Genomic DNA, 24,242 nt, shown 5'->3' on the forward strand with positions numbered 1-24,242 from the left:
CAATGCTTTGAAAGGAGCAGAAGCTGTTAATATTCCTGAGCATAATGTTCAACCTGAGCTTTCTCTTTAGGGAACATTTCAGGTTGGGTTAAGCAGGCTAACCACAACTGTGCTGTTTCAATCTGTTCCAAGCACAGAATCAGTTTATGTCTCCCTGCAAAACATTCTGTAAGTTCCTCTGGTGGCCTGATTTGTAAAGGTGCTACTCACTCACATAGGTAAAGCTGTAATGCTGCCCAGATCACCCTTCTGTGCCTCAGTTTCCTTATCCCAAACACAATAAACCCCATTCTTCATGGCCTGGGTGTGTATGGTGTCATACAAATATTGTTATTTATGGTGATGGGAATGTGAGCTTTGTTTGGTACAGTGGTCTGGGGGTGCCTACTTGCCATCACTTGGAAATGACAGGAATTAACCTGCACGTTTGAAATGTTGTTATTGCTCTCAGAATTACCTCCTCCTTAAAACCAAAGATAATCTGTTCAACTTCAGTGAGATGTGGTGATGTCCACAGGAAAAAAAAAATAATTTTTGGCAAGTGGAGGCAGAATTTTCTTTGGCAAGTTGGAAGAAGCATCAAAGGAAGAGAAGGATGGGATGCAGCACAACTGGTTTTAATCACACAAAAGAGTGAAGTTGCTCTGGACAGGCCTTCTGTCTGATTTGCCATTGTCAGCACTCTGGGAGAAAACCAAGTGAATGGCACAGAGGCACTCAGGGCTCTTGGTGGACTAACTGGCAAAGGTTTTTCCAGCTAGGAGGCAGTGCTATGCAGTGTGCTGGTTCCATGACTGATTTTTGGCGGGTGTTTGGTTTTCCAAGTCCCTGCCTTCTTTTTGATGGCCACAGCTTCTCCGACCACACCGCCCTGATGTTTATTACAATGAAGATGCTGAGTTGGTTGTAACGAGGATGTGCTGTCACTGCACAGCCACTGGAGAGAGGGGAAGCTCTGATTTCAGTCCAGTCCTGCTCTGGGGGTGTCAGCTGCCTCTTCTTGCCTGTCAAAGAGGCTCCAGTGGCTGCTTCCTAGACCAGGTGTGCTGAGCTGCCTGAGTGGATGGGACAGGTCTGGACAAAGAGAGCTTGGGGAAATGCTTCTTGACAGGGCTGTTCCTCTTGAAATCAGTTTCCTCTGGAAATTGCTGACTTGTTTCACTAAATTTAGGGATAGGGAATGTGCTGATTTTATTAGTGATTCTGTAGGAAACTGATGTTTCACTTCTATTTCAATGCCATGTAATGTATTACACTGTCACCTCACATAACATCTCAGTTCAAACCAGCTTATATAAACATCCGAACAAGAAAGTCAAGCTAAAAATATCTGATATAATTTCAGTACTTCTGAAACAAAGCATTTCAGCACATCCATTCAGCTGCGTGCTTCAAAATGATGGTGCTCCCTTCCAGTCAGGAACAAAAGGACATTTGCAATGTCTGAATTGCTTTTGGAACATGAACAGCTTGAGCTGTGATGGTTGCTGGAGCTGCATGGCTGGGGTTGCTGGTCAGAATGCTGCAACAAATTGTTTCTCTACATTTTGTGGGGTTGCAGTGGTGTTTGGAGGCTATGGCCAGGGCTTGAGGCTCACATTCCTATAACAAAGGTAATAAATACTTGGCTTTCAGTCACACAGAATAGGAGCACTGGACCTGATATGGGGAAACCAAGTGACACCAGGACTTGGGTGGTGGCCAGGCAGAAATGGGATTTATTGTGCTTTGGCTAAGCCTTTACTTGGTGTGATGGCCTGGGAGGAAGATCTGATTGAAGGGCAAGCTGAGTATTTCCCTAATCACCTGTCAGTGGTGAATGAGGACTTGAGCTTGAAGGACTCTCAGTGTTCTGTGAGTCTCAGACAGGGTCTTGATCTTGGGTTAAATCTCTGGTAACATCAAGATCAGGACAAGTCTTAAATGAGCACCAAACAAATGGGATTGAAACCCCCTCTGCAATCCAAGGAGCTAAAGACTTCTTTACATGAATGGTTTAAATAACATGGAAGTTGAGGCAGAGCCATTGAGTTGACTATCCAGTCCCTGAACACCAAAGAACAATCGATACATAGATGATTTCTAAGCAAAATCTTCTGTTTGAAATTTGTGATTATTTATCATTATAATATACTATTGGTAAAATGCAGACAACCCTGAATTTCTAAGCCAAGAATGGCCCTTGCCCAAATTAAGGAACATTTAAGAGTGGCCTGTACTAGATGACTGGGGGTTCTTGAACTAAAATATGCCTCAGAAAGGGAGGAAACCAAAATATTATTCAGTCTGCAGCTTTCTCATGCATTTAAGCTCCTGAAGGACTTGTGTTTCTTTACTCTTGGGATTCATTATGTCACCAGAAAAGCTTTACTATTTTACTGTGGAAGCAACATAGCCATGAAACATTAATTTCCAGGAATGTGGAAACCATGAAATATGGGTTTTTCTACTAAATTAAGATTTTGCTTTTCTCTCTTCTCACATAGTTAAGGAAACCAATTTTCATTATATATATAATGTATATGCATCCTGGAAATTCTAATAGGAAAAATACACAAAACACAGGAAGTACATTTTTACATTGAAAAATGTATTTCACTGGTAACCACACCAGCCATTTATATTCCATTTTTCATCCTGAACCACTTTGCATTCTATATCCACCTTGGAACTACACCTCTCATTACTGAACTGCACCCACTCTGGTGTGTACATGACCAGGTGATACACTGTGCCCTGTAAGACTTGGCAGCTGTTCAGATTTGTATAAGATTCTTTATTCCCCCGTTTCCACGATGTCATTCCCTCACCACTGCAGTGACAACACCACTGAGACCTGCCTGGCACAGACACCCCTGCAAAAGGATCTCCAGCAGCCCCCAAGTATTCTGCACCACGGCAAATGTCTCTGGCTGGAAGAAAAAATGGTGAAGGGCAAATTAATTTGTAATTTATGTAAAAGAAAATATGTAAATATTCCCTTCTTTTTGCTCATGGGTGTTACTAACCACAGGACTGATGCCTCTTTCTTGATAAAAATGTTACTTACTCAATTTCCATCCAATACCAGCTGATCAGAATGGAAGAATTAGTCAAAACATTCAGAAGCATCTGTGTCGTGGGAACCACAGGTTTCCAGGCTAGGAGAAATGCCAGAATATTCACCAAATCACCAGTGTGGTTTTCCTTAATGCCACAATTAGCAATGGAACATTAACAGAAGAGTTACTGGATAAGAGCTGATGGCAGAAAAGCCTTCTGCCATAAACTGGTAATTCTCAACATGTGCAAACATATTGCCAGAGAAGATGAGTTATGCAATTAAAATCAAAATTGGAGATTTGTTATCAAAGCACAGCAATGTGTACTAAAATCCAGCTGAGAGGCTCCCTTATCTTGTTATCTTCAGGCTTCTTTTTTAGTTAATCTAACACAGCTGACAATATTTGACACAGCCAGTTGTGCCTGCTGTCACGTGAGGGATGTTTTATAGAGCTCCTTTCCACTAGCACAGAGAGATTTGTCAGAGTGCAACACTTTACAAAGTCTAAAAAGCTTTGCCAGGATTGCATTTCAGGGGAGTAAGATGTGATAAAAATTCTGAGAAAGTCAGAATGTTTCTAATGTTATCATTAATTTCTAAATTTTTGAACAAGCCTTAGTAACATTTTAAGTGGAAATTATGTTAAAAGTTCAACTCGAAAGAAACATTTGATTTTGTCTGGATAAAAAAATTAATCAGCTTGGAAAAATGTGGTTGTGTAGCTTTCCCTCAGAACAAATTTCAAAATTTCCCCCTTCACATCTTTAGAACGAAGCAGAATTCTGAATTTGTTTGCAAAATGAACTTCTGTCCTCCCACAGCACTTTCTGCCTCTATGAAGAGGACAAGAAGATTAATGTATAATTTCTGTGAGCCTTAAGGAGATGGGCTGCATGTCAGTATTTTCAAATCCAGGCTTATACAGCTGCTTTTTGAATATAAATCATAGCTTTTGGGTTACACTAACACCCTCTGCAGTTTAGCACAGTTGCTAATTAATACAATACTGTATTAGTTCTTCTTATAGTCTTACTATTAACGCTCTGTGAAATCCCATTAGCTCTGCATATGGTGCCAGACTTGTTATGAATGTGGGAAAGAAAGAAATGTACAGTGGTATGAATAATAAAGAGAGGCTTTCAAGTGGTTTCCACTGTGAACATTCTAAAAAAAAAAAAAAAGAATATTTTCCAGAATGTAATATGTGGGGCAAGCTTTTCACAAAATTTCAATGCAAACATGCAGATATTTGTCAGCCAAGTTTTCCCCCAGAGTGTGAAATCCCTTATGCACCACTATTGTTCTACAGCAGAAACATCAGGAAGATGAAGTAGCTCCTAAAAATGGAAAATTAACCAGGTTGTTTTATTGTCCAAATTGACAGAAATTAAAAAAAACAACAACAACAAAAAAAACCAACAAAAAACCCAAAAGCTGATGCCAGCAAAAAGATAAAACTTTCCTTATATTATTGGTTTAAATATTTTAAAGTACAGGTAGAGAGGACAGTCAAAATTTGGGTGAAGTTTTCCAGAAGTTACTTGAATTTCCTGTTTCAGTGATCTGACAGATCCTTCTTAAATTCCAAGAAGACTTAAGTGCCATAGTAAAAACCAGGCTAGTTAATACCTCATACAGAACACCCCAAAATGAGTTAACACTTTTTAATACAGAAACTTCAGATCTACTTATTTTCTATTAGATGAATTTTGTACATTATTGACTTCTTAATGGAAGAGAGATCTGACAAGGAGTTTAGGAAAGCTTTTAAAAATGGAAAGAATGATGGAGCAGGTAGGATTTAGAAGCAGACTGTTCCTGGGAGAAGCTCTGTCATTCTCTCCCGACCCTTTAGGAGTTGCTGCCCTGGAGCAGGGCACAGTTAGGAGGATTCCAGGAGGTGCTTTTCTCCTTCCCAGTCCCATGGTTCATCCATAGTCCAGTCCCACTGGGCAGTCAGGAGTGGCCAGGGCCTTTCTGCATGGCCAGCATCCAGACAGGGACACACTGCTCAGGGAAGCCCTCCTGCCTCTCCTCCCGCAGGATGGTGAGTCCGCTCATTTCGATGAGGCTGTGCAGGATGTTCAGGTCTCGGATCACGCTGCTGTCCAGGCAATCCAGGGTGCAGCCCTCCCTGGCCACATTGTCCTTCAGGATGATGACACCATTGTCCTTCAAGCCATCCTGACAGCGGATGAGAAACTCCAAGAGATCTTTGTCTGTCAGATATCCTACAGGTGAGAAAAACTATTAACCATTCAGACATGCTGGAATTTGATCTGAGTCTCCATGGCCTGTTTATTGCAGAAAATTATTATTCAAGTCCTGCCAGATTTAACTATGAAATCTTGGGCAAATCAATGAGATCAACGAGGATGAATTCCAATCAGTATTTTAGGATCCGTACTGGTAGCAGCAACAGATGTGGACAGAAGCCACTGAGGACAGTGGAGAAAATAGTGGGTGCTGAAGGGTTCTTTAATCTGTTGGTTTAAGTTATAATAAGAATCAGTGGCAGGAAGCTGGAGCCAAACAAATTCATATAGGGAATAAGTGACAACTGTTTAACTGTGTGAGCAATTACCCATTGGAAACTACCAACAGAAGTGGGGTTTACCACCTCTTGAAGTCCTCAAACCAAGTGTGGTTGAATCTTTCAAGATATGTTTTAATTGAACACAAACTGCTGGTTTAGCACAAGGGTAAAGGAATGAACAGAACAGCTTGGGATATAGACTAGGTCAAACTAGATGATCCCAGTCCCCTCTGGCTTTTACTGCTAAAAATTTCTGTAATTTTGTGTAGCACTATATGCCCATCAGAGGAGTTCTGGATCAAAGATCCAGCAAAGAATGGACCTTCCACAATGCTAATTAAACCCCTCATCTTGCACCATACCCCATGGGATTTTTGCAGATGTGTATATATTTTAAAACAGTGCTTTTTTTTTCAATATGTTATTGTGAGTCTGTTTTTATCCTTCTCAAAGATCAGGAGTTCTGTTGAGAAGAGTGGTGTAGAGCTCAGAGAAGAGCAAAATGAGCACTCTCATGTGTGAAAATATCTAACATGAATAAACAAGGACAGGTGATTGGAAAGTGAATGAAAAACTCGGAAAAAATAATTACCTGTATTTTCTAGTTAAACTATTTAATTTTCTTTTATAAATGGAAGTTGTCATTTCAAAACCACATTTTGACATAGCATGTCAAGTTTCTTTAACCACTCCTAACAAAAAAAAAAAATTAGAAAGAAAAAAACCCCAAAACCTAAAGCTGAATACCTTTCAAGTTGAAGGAAAATTGTAATTTCTGTAATTTCTAGATGAAATGTAAGCTTGCACTTTTACTTTTTTCCCAGGGTTCACATGCTTATGCATGCATAAGACAAATCAAGATTTCATTGGCAGGATTGATCAAAGCTTTTGAACACCTAATCTGGAATTTATTTGTCTCTTTACTTGGCTTTTAGTGTAGTTTCCTAAGAAAATGAGATCTTTGAGGTGTTGCTCTCTAGCAGACAGTCCTGCCCTCACCCCATCAAATTAATTTGTTGGCATATTTCAGCCAAATTCAAGACAGGGGTAAAAGTTTGATTAATGATTAAGATGACTCCATATTTCCTTGACACTGATGGAAAAAAAAGATTCAGATCTGTGTCTATACTAAGAATATGATATGCTCCCTTAGTTAGGAGCCACAAATCTGACCAGCACAGTCTCAGATAGGTCTAAGATCATTCCTCCTCATTTTGACTTGGATTTGCTCAAAGGGTGAGGCAGGAGCTACATTTACTGCAATGACTCATTATTAAAGAAAAGCAAAACTACAAGGGAAAATTATGCTGGTCTGAAGCAATTGGTTCAGACCTCCTCTTGGACAATTCCTTCTGCCCTCTGAAACTGTACCATGGACACTTTGGTTCACAGAGTAGGAGAAAACCTTCTCTCCACTGTGAAGAATTTTATTTTTTATTTTTTGGTAAGGTACATAGCCCTCATTATCTGATTGCCCTAAATGCTGCAGGGGTGGCTGCAGATGGAGAAGAAGCAGATGTTTCTTACAGGAGGGGCTACTGTGGGACATAGCTAAGGGAACCTGTCTGATAAACATCAGTGCACATAATAAAACCTGATCTGATTTACAGGTATTGGTGATTCCAACTGGAATTGATTGAAATTTCAATCCACTGAAAAATCCAATGGCTTTTTTCCTGACTGTTTCCTGAAATACCTCCAAGCTTGGATAACCAGCAGATTCAGAAACCACTGTTCACAAGTGTGGTCAGCCCTGTGTACCTCTCTGCACCCCAACTAAGAAAGAGTATTTCTACTCCAGAAAATCCATATATAAGGCCTCCCTCTCAGCTGCACCTTTGCATGCAGGCTGCTCTCCAGGAACCGATACATTTCTCCAATATGTGACCTGAAAAAACCAACTTGATTTGTATCCTCTGTGCATGTGGCTTGAGGGAAGTCTCTCATGATGCTTCAGGAAGTAGTCCCAAAGATTTGAGAACCTCCTTTGAGCACAGGCTGCCTGTTCTGTGAGATGTCAGGCTAGGAGGATCACGCAGAACTAACCTGAAACCCACTGAATCCAGATGACATCGTATCTTCGCGGGGCCGGCGTGAATTCCTGGAGGCTTTTGCAGTAATACATTTCGACTCTGTCCTCCTTGCCCTGCAGGTAGTTGGGGACCTCAGCCAGGAAATTCTCCATCATATCCACCAGCTCCACACTCTGGAAAACCGGCAGCAGGACGTGCTTGCTGATCCGACCTATCCCAGAGCCACAGTCCAGGGCGCGGCTGGTGCCAGCTTTCCCCACCCCCTGTGGGATACACCAAAATTATTTGAAATCTGAGAAACAGCACCTGAAAAAATCACAGCAACCGTGTCTGTCTTCCTATCTTTGCAGGGCTGTTTGGAGATTGCTAAGAATCAGCAGAGATTTGGGGACTGCTGTCTGAGCTGAGCTGGGCTGTCACATTCCCAAGCTGCTGCTGGGACTTCTCGTTGCATTTTCTGCTGTACAGGAAGTTTTTGCTTGGTGTAAGAAGAGGCAGAGGCTTTCACAAGCTCCTAGCTTTCTCAGAAGATCCACTGCTCTTTGTAAAAGTCCTTGCAACTTCAAATGCTCACACCTCACAGGCAACTACGTGGCTAGATAAGCCTCATTCTGTGCCCTGTAAAGGCTGAATAAAAAAGGAGGTGTCCACCAAATACTGCATGCAAGCAGTTTTCAAATTGTGTTTGAACAAAGATCTTGGAGTGGCAGGTAACTTATGACAACTCAAGAAGTTTGGGCTGGAGCATATACAGAATTTCTCTTTTAGGCATGGAGAGAAGAAAGATGATTGACTAGATTTTGCTTAACCGTTCCTTTTTTGTTCGTAAATGTCATCTTTGGACAGAGATCAGACATGAAAAAATGTGGCACAAAGCCTGTGACTATGAGAAAGTAATGAAGGACTGTAAAAGAAGCTTTATAATGAAAGCTGTATTTCACCCCTAAAGCTTCCACTGTAGCTATAAAATGGCTCTTAAGAGCCTGCTGCTGTTCTGTAAAACAGAAATTCTGAGTCTACACATGCACTGACTGTGGGATAGGAGCTCCCCTGGCCAAAGCTATCTGTTAAACAAATATATTAAAAGCAAATGTAAACACTTTTTCCCTGTCCTCTGGAACTGAGTGGTGAAGTGAAAGCTGTGGGCAAAAGTCCCCGCTGCAACTTCACTGCTCTCAAAGGCAACAAGCCCAGGAAGAGTCTTGCCCTTCTTGCTTATTGGGAGAGCCCCCCTTTGTGATGAACCAAGCATAAATCACGTAGCTCACACTTTTTTGGCCAGGCTTCAGTGGGTAATTCAGTAGATTATTAAGGTCAAAGGACAGCACTGTCAATGACATGACTATGAATAGCCCAGGAGAGCATCTGATTACACAGAGTAATTGTAGAAAGAGCACACGGCCCTCAAGGGCTCTCACCAGTCTCCAGGGCTGCTGCTCCCAATTTGTATGCCCAGAAAGATTAATCTCCTGATGTGTGCACGAGTCCACAGACCTTCAACCCTCTGGGGCTCTGGAGACTACCTGTTTGTAGTTAGCCAGAAAATAGGAGCCATTCCTCATCCACAGGCTGCACTTAGGAGCACATGGCTTTTACTGAGGACCAGACTAAGAGGCAACAAGGAGTTCAGGAAAGGAGAAGGAACTGTGTCTTGGATCTTTACAAGGTGGATTTCCATACTGTTGGCTGGCAGATACATACACTGATGAGATTAACTAAAAATCTTTGAGAAAGCTGCTGGGAAAACTGGGATGATTTACCAAAACCACCAACAGAATTAGACAAAAAACCAGGTAATTCCTTCAACATTTGTGTTTCACAGAACCTGCAGTCACAGTGCCTCACTCAAAACAGGGAATTCATCTCCCATGACACGACACAGCAAGGACCTCTGATGGCACATCTCTGTGTGAACCATTGAGAAAAAGGAAAGGGAACAGTCATGGGAGATGAAGTTGGATCCCACACTTTGCTGAAAAGGAGTGAGAGCTTTGAGCAGTCAGTTGAGAAGCCCTGTGAAACACCACGGCTTCGTTTGTAATGAAAATGTTGACATAATTCCATGTTCAGCTAATATATTTTCAGTTTGGAAGTGCTCAGGGCTTTGACAGAGTATTAACATTTTCTTTGGAAGGCAAACATTTTCCCAAAAGTCTAATTGAGTTGAAAATCAGACTCCTTATTTAAAAAAATAGTATAAGTGAAAACTGTAAGCCAGAACAGGCTTCAAAATTTGAGACTGACTGCTCCTCTGACTACTTGCTTCCCACTACTCAGAATCACTGTCCTTTAGGACACATATACACCCCAGAATTGTTCTCTAAAGCTAAACAGGGCACTCATAAATTTCATTCTGAATAGAAGAGCTGTGGGAAGTGTTCCTGGTGCTACTTCAGGTCTTGGAAGAGCAAAAAGGCAGTGAAGCTATGTAGGACATAAAAAGGAATCAGAGTTCAAGAAATAGATAAAAAATCCCAGTGGTTTTCCTTCTAAATAAATAAAAGAAGAGCACATTTTCAACAACATCTCTTCTATCACCCTGATCAAACTGGAGAAAAATCACTTTCAAGAAGTTTTCACTCAGCAAGTAACCAATCACGCCAGGTGAGCTGGGGGCAAGAGAGGGAGAAAGCGATGAGGGCAGAGAGGGAGCCATAAAGTCAATATAATCTCCATCTGTAACATTTTACACACCTACAGCTCACAACCAATGCCGAATTAATGCCTCCTTTGTTTTCTTTATTTCCTTTTTTCACTCGCTACCTCCGGATTAGGCGCTTGGAAACACGGTGGCCGTGTGGACATCGAGGCACGAGCAAGCTGCCAAAAATATGCAGGGCTGGAGCTGTGCTGATAACCCTGTACCTGAGACAGCCTGGAGCTTGTCTGCAGAGCACTGCTGGCTCAGGCCATGTTGCTCTTGGGTTGAGTTCTGCCCACACACACATAAAACCTCTTAACTCGAGCACAGTGGCACTTTCAACTCCGTTCGACTCGCCCGCGAAGGAGTCGGGAGAAAATATAAGTGAAGCCCTCAGTCCCTTTCTGTAATTCCTTCCATGTGCCCGGGCAAGATAAATTCTCCAATGGTAAAGAAATCTGTAGCTCAATTTACAGTGGGGCTGAGGATCATGCTAAGAAATGCCATAGCTGGAGGTATGCAACATCAGTCATGGAAGGGAAATGTCACTGTGTGGCATTTCCACGCCAGCCAAACTAACTCAAGAAGGGTAATTTGAGTGGAACCGGGCAAGAATTCTTTTTTTTTTTTTTAGGGAGCACCGTTTTTGCCAGAATGTAAAGTTTTAAATGAATGAAACTCTCTGTGAAGCTGGTATTTCAAATCTAGAGAATACTTCTTAAAAAACATGGGAAAGAATGTTGAACATGTCAAAGTACTTTTTTTTTTTTTTCTCATAATTTTCATGGAGAAAAGAAACTAAACTTGTCAACTTTTCATCTCCAAAGGGCATTTTTTATTTAGGAACTTATTAGGAATTTATTTATTTATTTTCCTATTTTTTATTTAGGAACTGACTTGAGCTCTTGAAAACAAAAGGGAAAGTTTTTCAGAAGGTGAAAAAATAAAAAAAAAAATTTTCAGTTGATCTGAAACAAATTTTCTTGTTTTCCCATTTTGTTAAACTTATCTTAAAAAAATTAGGGTGAAGCAGATTGGTTTTTTCCATCTTTATCAACTTAAAAAAAATAAAAAAATTCATTAAATTTATTAAAATTCATTAAAAAATATTCATAGAGGCATAAACTTGGTAGGAGTTCATTAGCTTTATTACAAAGTCACTGCTAGAGAAAGCCACTAAATATCCATATTTGATTGAGCAGGATTCAAATTTCAGTAGTAAGAAAGGAAAATAAGCCGTAAGTACATAATCAATTGACTACATCTCAACAGAGGACAGGCTTTAACAAACTAAATCAGAATAAGCAAAAGGTGCAGACCTTTCTGTTCCTTTTTTATTTTTTTCTTGTTTGATCTTGGCCATTCAGAGTATCCTTTCTATCCCTAGCTAATTATAGGAGTAGAAATTTTGCTCTGGAGTATTTTGGATCTGTCATCACAGCTGATGCATTGGGTATGATTCCTTTTTGGCATGTGAAACTCTGTCACAGACTGTACTTCTTTCCTTTTCGGGTCTTGGAGAGGAGAAAGCGTAACAGTGCGACACAAACCTGCTGCAGGAAACTGCATCTATGTGATGTCTAGGGAGGGTGAATTCTTCCCCTGAGCACACACTTATGCACCACTTGAATTCCACAAATGTCCTTAAAACAAGCCTTAAATAAAATTTACGGAATGTGCCTCGATTGCATTTCATTTTTCTTCTGAAAATGCCGCTTTCAGAAACGTCATTCAGAAATGTTACCGTCGGGCTCAGCTCCTTACTGAACCTCCTTTGTATTTTCTCATTTTGTGATACAGGGAGGCTCTGAGAAGCCTCTTCTGCCTCAGCATTGATACAAATGATTTGTTGATATGGAAAAATGCAGCTATTCACTTGTGTTTTGCTGGCTCATGACCGCAGAAGTCTCCCTCTATCGGGTACAGCAAACTTTGCCATCGTTTGCCCTCCCCTGCTCTGCATGATTTTTATGTTTTCAAGCCACACTCATTTTCCATTCCAATCCATTTAAACTGTGCCCTTTTTTTTTTCCATATACAACATCTAATTAACCTATTGAGCTTTCTTCCCACAGTGAATCGTTAAAGCTAAAAAAAAGGTCATCTGGCTATCCCAAATTTGTGCATTTGAGCAGAAAATTAAAGATCTATGGTAGCATTATATAGAACTAGTCATTTTGTCGGCAGGAGAAGTTAACAAATTTGTTTGTGGATTCTTTAACATGTAATACTGCTGTTGAGCTGATTTAGTGGGCTCCTTCCCTGGGAAGAGGGAAGGGCAGTCACAAAACCATCAGGCCACACTTCTAAAGATTTTCAGATTTCCAAAGACAGTTTTAGGACTCAACAGGATTTTCAGAAACCTAAGTACCAAAGTGATACTGCTTTTAAAATCCCACTTGGCATCTCCTTGCCATTCAGGCCAAAGCAGACCTTTCCAGATGTTTACATCCTGACCTTTAGCAATCTGCATGAAAAGATGTTCAGTGACACTGGAATGATTAAGGAAAAATATTTTGCCTAATATGTAGCTTATTCTATGTACTTCTAGTGTGTGGGAGATGGTGGGTTTTGTTGCAGCATTCTCAGAAATAGCTTTAAATAGGCAAACCAGAAACTGGGCATTTAGTCTCAGCTAGTTTCCCAGCTGGACTGCAAGAATTTGCACAGACAAATATGCCAGTGAAGCCAACAAAGATTTTATCATGAAAGGTCCCAGTCCTGTGCTCAGAATTAATCCCTCGCTCAAACCCAGCTACAAGAACTCCTTGCACAATCCTCATTGCAGCTTGGGAGCGTTAGAAAAGGATGCAAATCAGGTCAATAACGATGTAAGACCAGGCAAAATGTGTGTTCATGCTGATGAATGACCTGGCAGAACACATGACTAGACCCAATGACAGCGGTGACCTCTGCAAATCGAACGTGACACACGGTGCCATTTAAATCAGGTGTGGCTGGGCACCCTGCACATCATTTCTGACACGTCACCACTGCTTCTTGCAGAAGATGAGATTTAAATGACTCACCCCAACAAACTTCCTGAGGAATTCCCGGGAGGATTCAACATCTGTGTTGGAGAGCTCGATGTAGTCTCCCATCATTCCCTCTTCCGTGGCGGGCACCTCCCGGTAGAAGTGTTTGGCCCTGGCGTAGAACTGCATCTCCCCGTTGATGACTTGACTTGTCAGAGCGTAAAGTTTCACTGCAAGCAGATAAATCACCATTTTATGGTTAGTGACAGATATTTCTGGCTTAGTTGATTGATGATGAAGACCTGTAAACTTAAGTTGAGCCTTCAAAACACCAAATCTGTTTCTACAGCAACGGGTGGAGGAAAGGCGTTGGATTGAATCCTACGAGACCTCGAAGGGATCCAGCTCTCCTCATGCAAATTCGGTGCTTTCCAGGTTCAGAAGTCATTTCAACCATCACATCATGTTTTCGTGGCAGTGAAAAATCACTTCAGGTTTGAAGTGAACACACGTGCCGAGGACATGAAGTGGTCTGATTTTTCCTGGAAAAGCTGTGGGCAGCATTTACTACTATGCAGGGTCACCACTGCTGCTATCAGTGACTTAACTGTTGTGCAGATTTCCAGCTATTGACAGCTGCACAGAGAGTGCACCAGGAAGAGAGTGGATGAATGAGGCACTTGCTCTGGTTTATTTTTAGTGATACTGTATGGTTCAGTAAGCTGAACCAAGGAGCAGATGGTAGTCTCAGGCTGAAATGAGTACACAGGGAGGACACAATTTAGAAGAGACAGTCCTAAATTTTCATCTGTCCCAGGTCAAGGAGCAAGGTAATCAGTGGGTGATAGACTAAAAGGTTCTTGTTTGTCAGAGGCTTGGATGTTTCTTTTCATTACTTGGCAACATGGCTGGTAACATACAGCAATCAGTATTTTTAAGTTGTTTTATTACTTAAACTTGTGAGTTTTAGTTTTGCTGATTAAAGGGCTGTTTTGCCCTGTTCTTTAAAAACTGAGGTCTATACTCTCCATCCTGGGTTCTTCTGTACTCGATGTACATCAGCATATCAAAAGTATGGATTCAAAGCTCAAAAGTTTGGATTGAGTCAGGCTATAAATTTTGCTTGGAAATCATCACCTCTGACCTCATGTGTGCACACAACTGTCCAGGCATTCTCCTGTGTGTGTGACAGACCCTCCACCAAAAATGTGGACATGATTTTCTGAACCAAAGAGAGTTTCAGGCTCTCAGTAGCTGATCTGTTTCCCAAGGGAAAGGCTTTTAGGAAAATTTTCTCTCTCGAAGACTGTTGTGTAAATAAGATTTCAGTTCTCAAAACAATGTTACACAGATGTTCTGAGTGTTTTTTCTCTTATCCCACCAATGGGATGAGAGAGGTGCTGTTCCTTATACCAATCAAGTTAACCTGTATCAGAACACCGTATAAAAAAGTTTAAAACCCTGAAATATTGAGACAGGCTATAAATTTTGCTTGGAAATCATCACCTCTGACCGTCTCATGTGTGCACACCACTTCCCAGGCGTTCTCCTGTGTGTGTGACAGACCCTCCACCAAAAACACAACTCCAGGCCTGACAGTGAAAGCCAAGCAACGAGGAGGGACAAAGTCACACTGGGAACAAGGCTTTGCAAGCACCACCTTGCAGTGTGAGCCCAGCTTTGCTGCAGCTTCCCAGCACTCTCAGGGAACTGGAAATGATCCAGCAGTGAACACCTTCTGAGTCCATGAGAGGAGAGAGAGGGAGAGCTCCCTGCCAGCTGCACAGAAGGACCAGGGAGCAGTTCTTTGTCCCTGCATCTTCAAGCTTCCATGGGAGCACTGCCAGCTGCTGCTGGGAAGGGGCTGAATAGGCCCTTGCAGGCCAGGGAACAGGAATTATGCCCTCCACACAGAGCAGGAGAGTAAGGCCAGAGGCCCTGAATATAAGCCTGGAATGTATTTAATTGAGGGCAAGCAAGCTCAGCAGGGAATGATAAGTGCATGCCTGCCCATCCTCAGCAGGAGAGTGACATTTTGGAGGCAAATGAGGGGGGGACAAAGGAAGTAGGATAGGGAATAATTACCACCAAGGACCACTCGGAACAGAATAGTGCTATAGGGTTACATATAAGCAGCATGCCCAGCATATCCCTCATCCAACAAAAGCAGCATTACCAGCCCCTCTTGTCATCACCTGCTTAAGTCAACTGCTGAACGGATACTATTAAAGCTTTAATCCATTACACATTTATGTTATGCCTGAGAAATTTATACCACAAGAAGCACTGAGCCCAGCAAGGGTCAAACCTGGGAGTTTTACACACTCCACTGATTATATTCACATACTCAGAAGAAACCGTTTGGCTGAAGAAATTAATATGAAGGGGGCAGCAGCCAATCCCCAGCACAACTTGGCCAGGGTGGCTCTCAGAGCCTGGGAAAAAGACTCCATCAGTAGCTGGGATTTTTCCAGTAAGGGATCTCTGTCCTTAGCCAGAAATGGCACCATCTTGCCTTCTCTGTGTCTCCTTTTGCTCTGTTTCAGAGGTCAGCCTCTCTGCTGTACAGAACTGAATCCCTGTATGTTGGCTTTGTGAGATCTTCCATAGAAGAACCCAGTGATGATTCCAGGGGTTGTTTCATGGACCTGTCAAGGGACAGTGATTTATTCCACTTTGCTAGATTGAAAGGAAAGGCATTTACAGGCTGTCTGCGCACCAGGAGAGCACGAACAACAAATATTCAGAGTCCTTCTACTCAAAACACGAGCCTGACCTGCGGCAACACATGGGGACGATATGGTGCTGAGGATATCAGATCTGGAGTGTGTGCTCTCACGTTTCTCACTCAGAACCAATATCAGGCTTGCAGAATTCCTGTCAGGATTTGCAAGCACACACCAGCTGACTGCAGCTTCTCCTGGGCCATCTGGGGCCCCAGAGCCCTGCTTTACGTGCTGGCATCCGAAATCAGCTCTGGGTGAGCATCCACAGGGGCTTCTCTATGCATTAAGTCACGCAAAGATGTTTTTATGCATGTCTCCCACCCCGGGGCATGCAAGGACATGGGCCAATGCAAAGAGAAGCACCAGAGTTTTCTCCTGCGGACCCACAGCCTCACTTGTGCAGTGTGAGATGTATAGAGGTGATTCCCACCTCTTGCTCCCTCACTGTTGCTCCTCCCTCTCAGGAATTTGCAGCACTGCCAACTCTCCCAATGCACAGCCCAGTTTTCCAGACACAGCCAATCAACCTCACCTCTGATCTGCCTCGCAGCTGTGCCTGGCACGAAGGCTCCAGCAGCAGCACCGCAGGGAGGAGGAGGTTTGCCAGCTTGCAGGAATCTACCCCAAAAGAGAAGCACCACATGTACTTGGGGACAGTGCCTCCCCCTCAACAACAGGACCTGCCTAGCCAGAGGCATCTCCCTTTCCATGACCCGTGTGGGACTGCCTCATGCATCAGGAAATGAAATAGTTGTGAGGCCTGCTATGAGCACACAGCTTGCCTTCAATGAATTTTGTAAAGTAGGGCATGAGCAGGATAGAACGAGGCAGGCTGCAACTTCCTCAGACATCACAGGGTAGGCAGCTGTCTAACATATGAGGTTTTCAGTGTTAAGGCAGGTAACTTGTAAGATTTAAAGTCAGAAATGTGTTTCCAGTAAAGAGGAAACTTTTTCATGGTACACTTGTCCCTCAGCTGAATCTGCTGGCAATTCCCCAGGAGGAGATGGTTGAAGCAAACCCACTGCTCAAGAAGGCTGAGGGCACGAACTGCCTCCCTAAAGGTCACTCCAGTCATGAGACATCAATAATTTTCAGTCACTGCAAGCACACTCTGGATGCAGAGTGGTGATCTACAGCTGAATGCCAACCAAGGTGGACTAGACAGACACTATCCACCTGAGCCTTTTTCCCTGAAAAGTTCAAAACATTATCTCTCATATTTTCTTGTGGATCAGTTAAAGACGTTGTTTTCTGGTCTAAATCTCTAAAGAAAGGGACCACTTAATATGTAAGACCCAGTGCAATCCCAACCTGCAGTACTCTGACTTACAGTTCTTGATTTCAGGGTTTCCTCAACTAAATTTCCCTGGCAGAAGTAAATGCTGCAAGTAATTTTTTTGAAGTTTTTATTTGTGAACATTATTTTGTGGCTCCAATTGCTTTCTGCAAGATACTGAACTAATTCCAGTTTGGCTGAGTGCTCCCTTTTAAATGCAACATCTGCTTTGTGCATCAGCTGAAAAATAGTTATCTGTGTGCATGCTAGAATCTACCTCTCTACTGTGGTCTGAGCACCATGTAAATTCTGTTTTATAGAGGATGAACATCATCCCACTCCCAAAGCAGATTTTACTTACAGCCACGTGCCTCACACTCAGGAATATTTGTCTTCAGGGATGGATCTTCTCAGTTTTCCCCTGCAGATCTCAGCCCACTGGCACCAAGTCCCACGGCCCGTGTAAACACAAGCATAATTTCCAGCATCTGAGTAGCTCCAATAAAGTCCACTGGGCTTAAGTGCTCTCACACACATTTAAGTACATTGTTGGATCAGGGCCTGAAGTTACTCATGTCTTTTATTTATAAATGTTAGCCTGGTCTGTAAAAGTGACATGTTTCTCTTAACAGGCTGTGATACCAGATACACTCAGCTCCTAAGTAAACACGCCTAGGAGAGCTCCACCACTGAACCCAGCAATGGAGTGGGAGGAGTGGAGTTAGCAGAGTTTGAAGGAAGCTGTGGACCTTGCTGGCCCTGGGCAGCACTGCAGGATTCAGTGTGAGGCTTGGTTTCAGTATTGTTACTCCTAAGTAGGGTTAAGCACATGCTTAACTTCTCTGCTAGGTCACAGTGTTGCTCTAGTGCTTTGACACTGTTTACACAGAGAAATCTGCCTCTAGTCTTGAAGTCTGATAAGTTCAGCTCATTTCTGCTCAGGTCCACTATGAACTGAGCTGGAAGCTGTCATTATTCAGAGATATTCAGGCCTGCCACATTCTGTCCTCTCCATCACAGAGAGCACTGGATCACAGGATAGTCCAAGTGGAAAGAGACCTAAGGAAGTCCCTGGTCTAAACAGCTGCTCAAAGCAGGGACAGACATGATGTCAGATGAGGTTCATCAGGATTTAGACAGCTAGGTTTAGAAAACCTCCAGTGATGGAGAGCTGTACAACTTCCCTGAGCAACCTATTCCAATGCCTGACTGTCCTCACATAAAAAGATTTTTTTCCTTATAGCCAGTCTGGACTACTTTTGATTTATGTCCTCATGCTGCACACAACCATGCAGATCTTAGCTCCATCTTATTCATGACCTTCCTGTAGGTATGAGCAGGATGATATATGTTCAGCTCTGGCTGAACATGCCCCATCCCCTTTGTCTGTCTTCACAGGGCATGTGCTCCAGTTCCCTCACCACACTGAGGTTCTTCTGACTCATTCTAAGTAATTTCCTGCATTTCTTGTGTTCAAGACACAAGGTCTGATATCTGCTGCAGAAAAGGGGATCATCACTCCCTTCAATCAACTAGCCATGCTTTTGTTAATTCATCCTGGGATTCTGCTGGCTGCCTTTGCTTCCAGGACATTCAGCTGCTGCTGATCCAAATCCCAGCAGGAGGGCACTCCTTGGCCAGACACTGACCAGTCTGGGGGGTTGCTGCCCAGGGTTTCTCCTATCCAGGTACACGACTTGGCATTTGGGCTGGAATTTCAGTGGATTTGAATGGCACTAGGTTGCTACTGTCTGTTTCCTCCAGCTTGTTAGGTGCCTCTGGATGGCAGTCCTGACTTAAGAGCTCGTGAGCAAGTCCTGGCAGTTGGCTGCAATCTCTGGATGTGATGATAAAAGAGTCCTTCAGCTCCTCCAGGTTACTGATAAAGATGGCAGGGGGGTTGAAACCAGATGAACTTTAAGGTTCCTTCTTGACCAAACCATTCCATGGTTCTTAACAGGACAGGTCCCAGGACAGACCCTCACAGAATTCCACTGAGTTCAAGATTTGACCACAACTCTCTGAGCCAATCACCTGAACATTTTCACCTGCCTGACTGACCCCCTATCCAGACCCTGACATCATAGCAGGATGTGAAGTTCCCTGGATGTGTATCCACAGCACATGAACCACTCCACCTGTCCTCATGCCCACTTTCACTTCATGACAATAACCATGGAGTAAGAGACATGCTGCATATTCATGTGAAGGCTGGGCTCATGGTCCATCTTCCATGGAGTCAAAGTAATTTGGATAAGCTGGCAGTAGGCTTGTAAGATCATTAGTTAAATTTTAATGAGTCAGGTCATAAAAAGCCTGGCAGAGGGGACCTTTGGTCTGAAGGGAACATTTTACACAGCCTGTTGACCAGGAATGGAAATTCAAATTAAATTCAGACAAGAAATAAGTATAGTTTTATGACTGAAGAAATTAGGCCTGGAAACAGCTGAATGGTGACTGATGGGTTCTCAGCCATTTGAAACACTTAAACCAAGGTATTTCTGTGTTCATAAGTACATACTGTGACCCAGAGAAGTTACAAGCACGATGCTGGAATTTTTACACTCAGTTCTAAGTTAGATGCTCAAAATGATGTAGTGGTACTCACACTAACAGTTAACACTGTAGGAAATCCTGCTCTGTTTCTAATAAGCCGTTTATTTTCAAAACACATGAAAGAGTAACATTTTCATTGACTTCATGAGATTCCATCAACCTGTAAATGTTTTCCCTTCTGTTCCATCTTTCCTGTCTTTCCATTGTTCACAGCCACCTACCACTAGGGACAGGAGTATTTATCTTTCATGTTTCATTTTAAATAGCTGCAGATATTGCTGCATTTAAAAAGCCACATTAAAATATACTATGATAACATGGAAATGTTTTTTTCTCTTTGCAGGATTAATGAATTCTACCCTCTTGAGCAGAGTTACCACTGGCATCTGTACAGTTCCCACAAACAGGTAAGATATTCCTTTTGCCTAAATGGATCATTCAATTAGAAAGGAAACCCCAATAATTCACTTAAACAGATTGCACAGGCTCATCCTTCTCATCTTAAAATCCCTACAGTTGTGACATGTGTGAAAACATGAAGTGTAGGCTGAATAATTCTGCTTAGAACATGCTAATGTGATACAGACTCAAGTCAAATCTACTTTTTAGCTTTATTCTCACAGGAAAACTTTGTTTCTTATTCAGGGTCAAATTTTCATAAGAAATGAACATTCATTTTCTACATCCTAAAAAAAAAACCCACCCAAAAAACCCACCAAACCCTCTTGGCATTCTGTACCAGAGGCTATGATTGAAATTTGTCTAGAAATTATTTTTTGGAAGCATTTTCCTCCCAGAGAGCAAACAGAAAGTTAGCCAATCTGCTGCAGAGATCTGTGTAACAAAAAAACTCTTGAAAAAAAATGTAAATCACTACCTTTCAAGCACTTGCAAGCACTTGTCCAAAACAATACAAACACCAGAGCTAAAACACCCAGAATAACAACAAAACAGGTATCAGGTAAAAGAAAGAACCACCTGCCAGCTCTGCTAGTTTTGCTTGTCCTTCCAAGCTCCAAATGGGTCAAAGCAAGTTTTACTCAAATGATGCCAGAAACCAAACCTCTCATTCACTCTTGCAAGTATTTCCCTTGCCCTCCTCTAGGAATCTGTGGAGTATTTAGATGAAACAACAGGCTACTGGATTAGAGGGAGTTGGGAGACACAGCTCCAAACTCTTTAGTGAGCACTGCTTGAGCTGAGTTTCTCCAAACTACTCCTCCTCACTGTCAGCAATGTGTTTGCCCTCCGCCATCTGACACGATCCATCTTTCCAGAGCACACACGGACACTCCTGCCCATGGCTACTCACCCAGGGGAAGCTTTTCCAGCAGATAAAGGTAACACTTGAAGAAGTCGTTTTGGATTGCCTTGTGCAAGACAAAGGACATGCTGTGCCGACAGAGTTCTTCGTCCGTCTTGTGCCAGCGCGACTTAAAGGCCAAATGTGCTGCTTTATAGGCCATGATGAAGATTTTATTTGGGAGAGTGGACAGCTGCTGTGGCTGGTGTTCTCTGGAGGACCTGTCCTTCCGAGGGGGTAGAGGCAGTGTCATTTAAATTGTGGCAATGTGCTGTCATTCTATATCGGGGTGTGTGGCAGGGGGTGGAGGCGGGCGAGAGGGGAGTGAGAAATGCTGGCTCTTGGCACTGGCTCACAGTTATCCCTGGAGTGTCGCCCTCTGAAACAAGCAGGTGCTGGATTGGGAAAAAAAAATAAATAAAATAAATAAAAATCCACCAGGAAATGGCTTAGCTAGGGTAAAAGTATATCTGCTCCTAAAAGGTGTGGCTTTAATTCAATTGTGCTTTTCCTAATCTGTTCAGCTTTCACTTCAAAGGAACTCAGATATTATCCAGAATCTCCCTCTTACATCTTGCAGGGTGATTTTGTTTCTGTGTCTCTCCCTCACTATAAATTCTTCAGCTTAGGCCACTCAAGAGGAAGGCCAGAAAAAAGAACATGGATGTGCCTCCACACAAACTGTGAGTCCTAATTAACTGTGATTGTAGCAAGCAAAGGTTTCCCTTTTTCAAGTTGCTTGTTCCAGGTGTCTGCAGTATCAGTCAGGATAAACACAGCCAGGAAATTGGATATTCCCAATACCAATGGGAATGCTGCTACATCCCCAGCAGCACTGCAACCTCCTGACAAATATCTGACCACATTTTCAAGAACAGCACAAAGGTGACCCAGCCTTCACCAAATAAAATAATTGAATTTGGTAAGAATTGTTAGGCACAGTGAAACCCACATTTATTTTCCATGGTACAGGTCTCAATACAATACAAATGTCAGAAGAAAAAAAAAAAAACAGGGTTAGTTTTTTAGGGTGAATGTTGGTTATAACTCTTCTGGATAAATTAGTGGTGGGTTTGACTCACATTAGTCCTGCCCTACACAAAAAAAGTGAAGATCTCCAGTAGGCTGTATAAACACTACTTCTATTATTTTATGTGATCAAATCCCTGTTGCAGCTCTGTAATCTATAAATTGCTGTGGGCACACCCTTGGTCCTCTGGTCCTAGTGCAGCTAAATGAGTGAATCTCAAGAGCACTGAGCCTTTTAAAGCACTTTCTGAGCATTTCCTACTGCTGGCAAAGCTTAGATCAAACAGATTTGTGCCCAGAACTGCGTGATAGTGAGCACATAAATAGCAGGGTTGGGTTTGTTTTGGGGTTTTTTGTTGTGTTTTTTAATTAATTTTTTTTGGGGGGGGGGGTTGGTTGGTTTTGTGGGTTTTTTATTGGTTTTTTGGTTGGTTGGGTTTTTTTGGATTTTTTTTTCACAAAGTGGATGCTTCATTTTCTATTTGTCAACAGCAGCATATTGATATTTTCTGATAAGAACAACTCACAAAGTGGTTCATGCTGTTTCCTTCTGAACAGGAGTAGTATCAGTCAACCCAGAAGCTGTGAACAATTCAAGCACTATTACACATCCCACACCTGCATTAACAAGAAGCGTGGGGTTTGAGTATGGGCATGATGACACCCATGCTACCTCTGGTGTGACTGGTGAAATGTGAGCAAACCCTCACCTCAACCTTAGTTTCTTTTCCCAAATGGCCATTTGACTCTTTCTGAAGTTGAAGCCAGCTACCCAGCCTTTTTCTTGGTGGTAGGGACCCTGGAGAATCCAGAGCTCTGGATAAAGTGGGGTAAACTAAATTAAAATAACAGTCTACATCCATAATGCCTGTTCAAGTCATTGGCTTGAACAGCTTTTGGTCTAAAATAAGACTGTGTTTTTATTTATGTGGGTAAGCAAATAGTTGCTCTGTGTGACTTCCTCTTCCTTCCTGTGAGATCAGGCAGCTCTGCAACAAGAGGTTTAGCAGAAATTAAAATGAGGGATCAGTTAGAGCAGCTTGTTAAAACACCTGCAGCTCATCTCTGCCTAAGCAACCCATTTAAAATAAGATTTCAGATGGCTTATGATGAGTTGCTGCAAGATCCAAGGCTTGTTGCAGCATCAGGATATTTAAAGAGGAGTTGGACTTACTTTTATATTAGTAGGTAACCACCTGTCCCTGAATGATTTGAGCTGTACATGCTACTTCTGAAACACATCAGCTGCACAGAAGAGAAAAATAAAAACATGTGCACAAGCTCCATGTATCACAGAGATCACAAAGGGTCAATGTTGCCTTTAAATAACTGTGTTCTGCTTACAAAACACCTGGTATGCAATCTAATTTCCATACAGACAAGCCATCAGGACTGCTGTAAGATATCTCTTTATCTTAGAAAGGCCTCTGTAATCATTGCTCTCCCTCACACTCATGCTTGGCATATGCTATCAGGAATAGATGTGGTTAAAACAAGTAATTTTTGTTTTCTCTTTGACAACAGGTTTTTAAGAGGTCCAGGATGATGTTGACAGAAGAGGCACGGGCAGAGAGCACACGTGTAGTCCTGAGGGCAGTGAAGAGCAGCTGCAAGGTTGGATAGCAGCTGGTAACCTTTACAACTGCCTGCTGCCTGGATTGTTCTGGCTGCAGCTTCAGTGGCTCATTCAGAGCAGCAGTGAACGCCCCTGTCAGAATGGAAAACAGAAATATGACAGTGGATGCACAAATTGTCTGACTTGCAGAGGTCCAGAACTCTTAGTCACAATCCTGAACGCTGCTCATGAGTCCAATCAGATTTAGCAGTTTTCAAAATTATTACTGTGGAAATAATTTAGTTTTGACTTGACTGTGGAATTGACAAAAAAAAAAAAAGTACTTTGGGTTGATGAGAAACTGAAATACTGCCCTTTTCTCACACAGAAAAAAATTTCTGTGTTGGGCCAAAGAAAATGTTTTGGTTTGTTAGCAGGGCTATTTCCCTGCTAATTTTTTATTTGTTTATTTGTAATCAGATTCAGGTAGATTTGGTTTCAGTCTATGATTTACAAATGCAAACAAGAATAATGTCTCCAGCAGACCAGTCAGTCTTGCAAAATCA

At 42.3% G+C, this 24,242-nt stretch overlaps 1 protein-coding gene across 1 annotated transcript in view; it reads right to left on the reverse strand.

Moving 5' to 3' along the window:
• Positions 1–4,493: 4,493 nt before the first annotated feature.
• The window catches only part of NTMT2 (N-terminal Xaa-Pro-Lys N-methyltransferase 2), a 29,814-nt gene continuing 10,065 nt past the window's right edge, over positions 4,494–24,242 (reverse strand). The window contains exons 2-5 of the mRNA XM_005528670.3: positions 21,102–21,487; positions 13,283–13,458; positions 7,626–7,875; positions 4,494–5,274 (exon numbers count right to left, since the gene is read on the reverse strand). Of these exons, the coding sequence (XP_005528727.3) occupies positions 5,000–5,274; positions 7,626–7,875; positions 13,283–13,458; positions 21,102–21,345 (945 nt within the window). The 5' untranslated portion in view covers positions 21,346–21,487 and the 3' untranslated portion in view covers positions 4,494–4,999. The remainder of the gene's footprint in view (positions 5,275–7,625; positions 7,876–13,282; positions 13,459–21,101; positions 21,488–24,242) is intronic.

Source organism: Pseudopodoces humilis, chromosome 10, assembly GCF_049639895.1.
Source record: "Pseudopodoces humilis isolate 2021_Gansu_Grassland_sample_001 chromosome 10, ASM4963989v1, whole genome shotgun sequence".
In the NCBI taxonomy this organism is placed as follows: Eukaryota; Metazoa; Chordata; class Aves; order Passeriformes; family Paridae; genus Pseudopodoces; species Pseudopodoces humilis.